The sequence below is a fragment of the Microtus ochrogaster genome, linkage group LG4 (assembly GCF_000317375.1).
Source record: "Microtus ochrogaster isolate Prairie Vole_2 linkage group LG4, MicOch1.0, whole genome shotgun sequence".
In the NCBI taxonomy this organism is placed as follows: Eukaryota; Metazoa; Chordata; class Mammalia; order Rodentia; family Cricetidae; genus Microtus; species Microtus ochrogaster.
Window position 1 is genome coordinate 348,629 of NC_022030.1, and position 4,050 is coordinate 352,678.

The following is a 4,050-nucleotide window of genomic DNA, read 5'->3' on the forward strand; positions in this document are numbered from 1 at the left end:
GATAGATAGATAGATAGATAGATAGATAGATAGATAGATAGATAGATAGATAGATAGATGATAGATAGATAGAGATATTTTTCTCTTCTAACATGGATATAGTTTTTATCTCTTCGCAGACTAGAAGACAGAATTTGTATCTGTCTACATGGATTTATGTATATACTGTAATTATGGTAGTCTGTGCTTCTTGGTATAAAGATATAAGTCTTACTAAAAACTTCAAAGTACGGAGCCGGAAAAAAAACCTTAGTTGGAGAGTACTTAGCATGCACAGAGCCCTGGCTTCCAGTACTGCGTAAACCAGGCAAAGCAATTCATGCTGGTAATCCCAGCACTCAGAAGGTAAGAAGACAGAAGACCATAATTTTAAGGTTATCTTCAGCTACATAGCAAATTCAAGACTAGTCTGGGATGTTACATAGACCTTGTTTCAAAAACAATGAAATATTAAGTAAATACATATTACATTTTCCAAGGAATGGCTATATCCTCTCTTTAGAAACTGTGATGCCGCTTTCATTTGGTAATGGTCTGACAAAAGTCCATGTATCCTTCTACCAACTCTACCACAATCCTCTCTACCACTACCACAGTTGAATAGTTCTGCTTTTTGATCATTCAGGATAATGTGAATGATACTAAAAAAGCCAGTTACTTACAGATTAGATCTTGTACTACCTTTAGGAACTGTGTATTTGCAAGACTGGATAAATTTATCATCACAGTAGAGATTTGTGGAGTTGCAGCTCATTGTAAGAGCTAAAATACTTGGGGAAAGGAGGAAGTGTTAGCCCAAACAATAAACATCAAGACAAGGAAAAGTAATCATGGAAAGAAAGATTCTTTCTTGGGGGCTTAAAAAAATTCTGTCAGGGGGTGAGAAGAGGGCTCTGTGAGTAATATGACTGCGTCATAATAATGAGACCTAGGTTCATAGCTGCAGTACCCATGGAAAATGTTAAGTGTGACACCACGCTCCTGTAACCACCTACTTTGGAGAGGTATACACGTGATTATCTCCGACACTTGCTGAACAGCCAGCCTAGTCAAAACAGTAACCCCTGGTCCAGTAAGAGCAATAAAGAAAGACCCCCACCACTGCTGGGTGGTGGTGGTGCATGCTTTTAATCCCGGCACTCAGGAAGCAGAGGCAGGCAGAAAGACCTCTATGAGTTCGAGACCAACCTGGTCTACAAGAGCTAGCTCAAGGACAGGCTCCAAAGCTACAGAGAAACCTTGTCTTGAAAAACAAAAATAAAAAGAAAGAAAAGAAAAAAGAAAGACCCCCTAACATTGACCTCTTACATCCACAATCACTCAGCATACACACATGTATGCCTGTACCTGTACATACAATACATATAAACACACTCAAAATCTTCTGACTATATAACAAGAAAATGCTTATATACCTTTTTCATAGTACACAAAGCCATACACAAAGCCTTTGCAGGAGAAATGGCTGCTGTACCATGGAAGATGATGTACCACACGTTTGGATGCAGTGAACATTCTTTTTTTTTTTTTTTTTTTTTTGGTTTTTTGAGATAGGATTTCTCTGTGTATCAGTCCTAGACAGGCTGATTTTGAACTCACAGATATCTGCTTGTCTCTGCCTCCTGAGTGCTGTGATTAAAGGCATACGCCACAGTGAACAGTGTAATTTAGTGTTACTGCTATGTTCTCACAGATTTATGTCATATGCTTTCTCTTTCTTTTACCAGTTCCCCCTCTTTTACATGCTTCCCCCTCCACACAGCACAAAGTCGATCCACTCTTCTTGTTTGGTCCCTCTAGTTACTGTGTGATTAGATACAACTTGATCTTCTGTTTTCCTCATCTTTCTTCAGCTGCCATCAGTGTGATTGCATTAATTATCTGAGATGCATCTCACCATCTTTCATCGAACTGTGCTTGGACCATAAAGTGTTCCATAATTGATATCCTTGAACATCTGGCTGGAGTGTGTAGCATGAGTAAACATTCTTTATTTCCCTTTCCCAGTTTGTGGTGATGAGTGCACAGGCCTTCTTCTTGGTGACCTGGCTCGTCTGGAGCAGATGGCCATGAATATCAACCTCACTGGTCCGCTGCCTGCTCCATATAAGATTCTCTATGGTCTTGAAAATACAACTCAGGAACTCAAGGTAGGTGGGGGCACTCACAGCTGCAGGGCCAGGACCAAGTGGTCTTGGCTGTCATTAGTACAAGTTCCTTTTATGGCCCCCAAACCAGGAAAGCAAATGCAGGAAAGCAACAACTAGACTGGTGTTTCAAACTGAAGAACTGTAATATGCAGAGTGCTATAAAAAGCAAATACTTTTATATTCCCCTCTGTTTGTCCTAAATCGGTTTTATTATGTGACTTAAATATGTGCAAACATAAAATCAGGTATGTACCCCCTTATACTTATAGCTCCATAAAATCAAAACAAATTAATACGTACAGAAGTCTTCAAAGCCAATAAAATTCAAATTAAAAGCATTAATCTAAAGTAATATGATTTGGACTGAAAACAAATTACTTCTCGCAAGGAGAATATGATGCTGACTTCATCCCCACTCCTCTATAGGTGGTGTGTGGTTTCTCAGTCTGCATTCCTGCAATGGAACTGAATAGCACCCTACAAGGGGTCCTGATGGTGACAAGCAGGTGTGGCTTACACATTCAAATTGACCTTTGACCCATGCAAATGTAGATCCTAAGATCAATTGCTGGCATCTATTTCCCAGTTGCTTATCAGTCAGGCAAGTTAAAGTTAAAGTCAGGGAAGCTTTCACTACTCTTTAATATTACTGGAAAAAAAAAAAAAAAACAAGATTAAAATGTTGTTGCAACTTCGAAAGTGATTCTGAAGGTACCAATTCAAGGCACACTATTCTAAAAATATTGCCAAAGCTTTCCATCTGTGAAAGGCTAGTAGCAACATTTGAAAGATTAATGTGGTTCAGAATGAGTTCGAAGCAGTTTCCTGCATGTTGTCACCCAGTTATCAAATTCTTGTTGAGAAGATGCAGGATCCCCAGCTGCACTCAGTTCCTGATGCATTTCCTAACTCCTCTGGTTTTCCCATACCTTCAACAAGCTTGCATAGATTCTCTGCTGTTTAAAAAAAAAAAATAGTTAAACTATAATTAAGCCATTAGCAAAACTAATGTAGAGGTATCATGTGCCTTCTAAAGAGTTGATGCACAAAAAAAAAAAAAAAAAAAAAAATTGGAAAAACAGGTAAGATTCAGAGTAACTAGGAAACCAGCAGTGAAGAGAGCCTAGTTTTGTAGGGACCTGAATGGCAGAAAAAGGTTTCTAAAGGAAGAGAAATGCTGGTGAGGACAGGGGAAACTTCTTTACCTCATGCACTAGCCAGTGGTAGATCTGTTTCTAGGGAATATAATATTCTTTAATCCTCACCACTGCCTTAATGGTGGCACTAACAACAACTTTTGTTGAAAAGTTATGCAATTAAAATTGTACATATATGATAGCACAAGGTTCTTGCAATAACAACAACAAAACCCCAAAAAAGAAAATAGAGCTTTGATAAGTAGTTTATGTACCTCTAAGTTTCTAAATTGAAGCTTTGACTTAGTTTGCTTGGCTGCTTCAACAAAATGCTTTAACTGGCTAACTTGTGAATAATAGAAATGCAATTTTAACAGTTCTTCTGGCTAGAAAGCCCAAATTTAAGGCAGACTCAGTGTCTGGTAAGGGATCATTTCTTGTGTATATGTGACTCCTTGCTCTGGCCTCTTATAGTGGCAAGGATTCTGAGCTCTCTGGGTATATTTTAAAGGCTAATCCCAAGCAGAAGGGGTCTTCCCTTCATCACCTGGTCACTTCTCAAAAGCACACTTGATAGCATCATTACCTTATAGACCAGCATTTCAACACATCCATTTGTGAGCTACAGAAGCCCTAGTTCCCATCATGACAGCATTTTGAAATTAAATCTTTGGGAGGTGATCATTGTTAAATTGAGGAATGAGGATGAAGCCCTAGTGATACAACAATAGATTTGGAGAAGGAGGAGGAGGAGGAGGAGGAGG

General features: G+C 38.8%; 1 protein-coding gene across 1 annotated transcript in view; it reads left to right on the plus strand.

The window, feature by feature from the left end:
- Window positions 1-4,050, plus strand: part of Lama2 (laminin subunit alpha 2) — a 337,962-nt gene that overhangs the window by 193,509 nt on the left and 140,403 nt on the right. Inside the window, 1 exon segment of the mRNA XM_026786227.1 lies at window positions 2,008-2,150. Within this exon segment, the coding sequence (XP_026642028.1) occupies window positions 2,008-2,150 (143 nt within the window).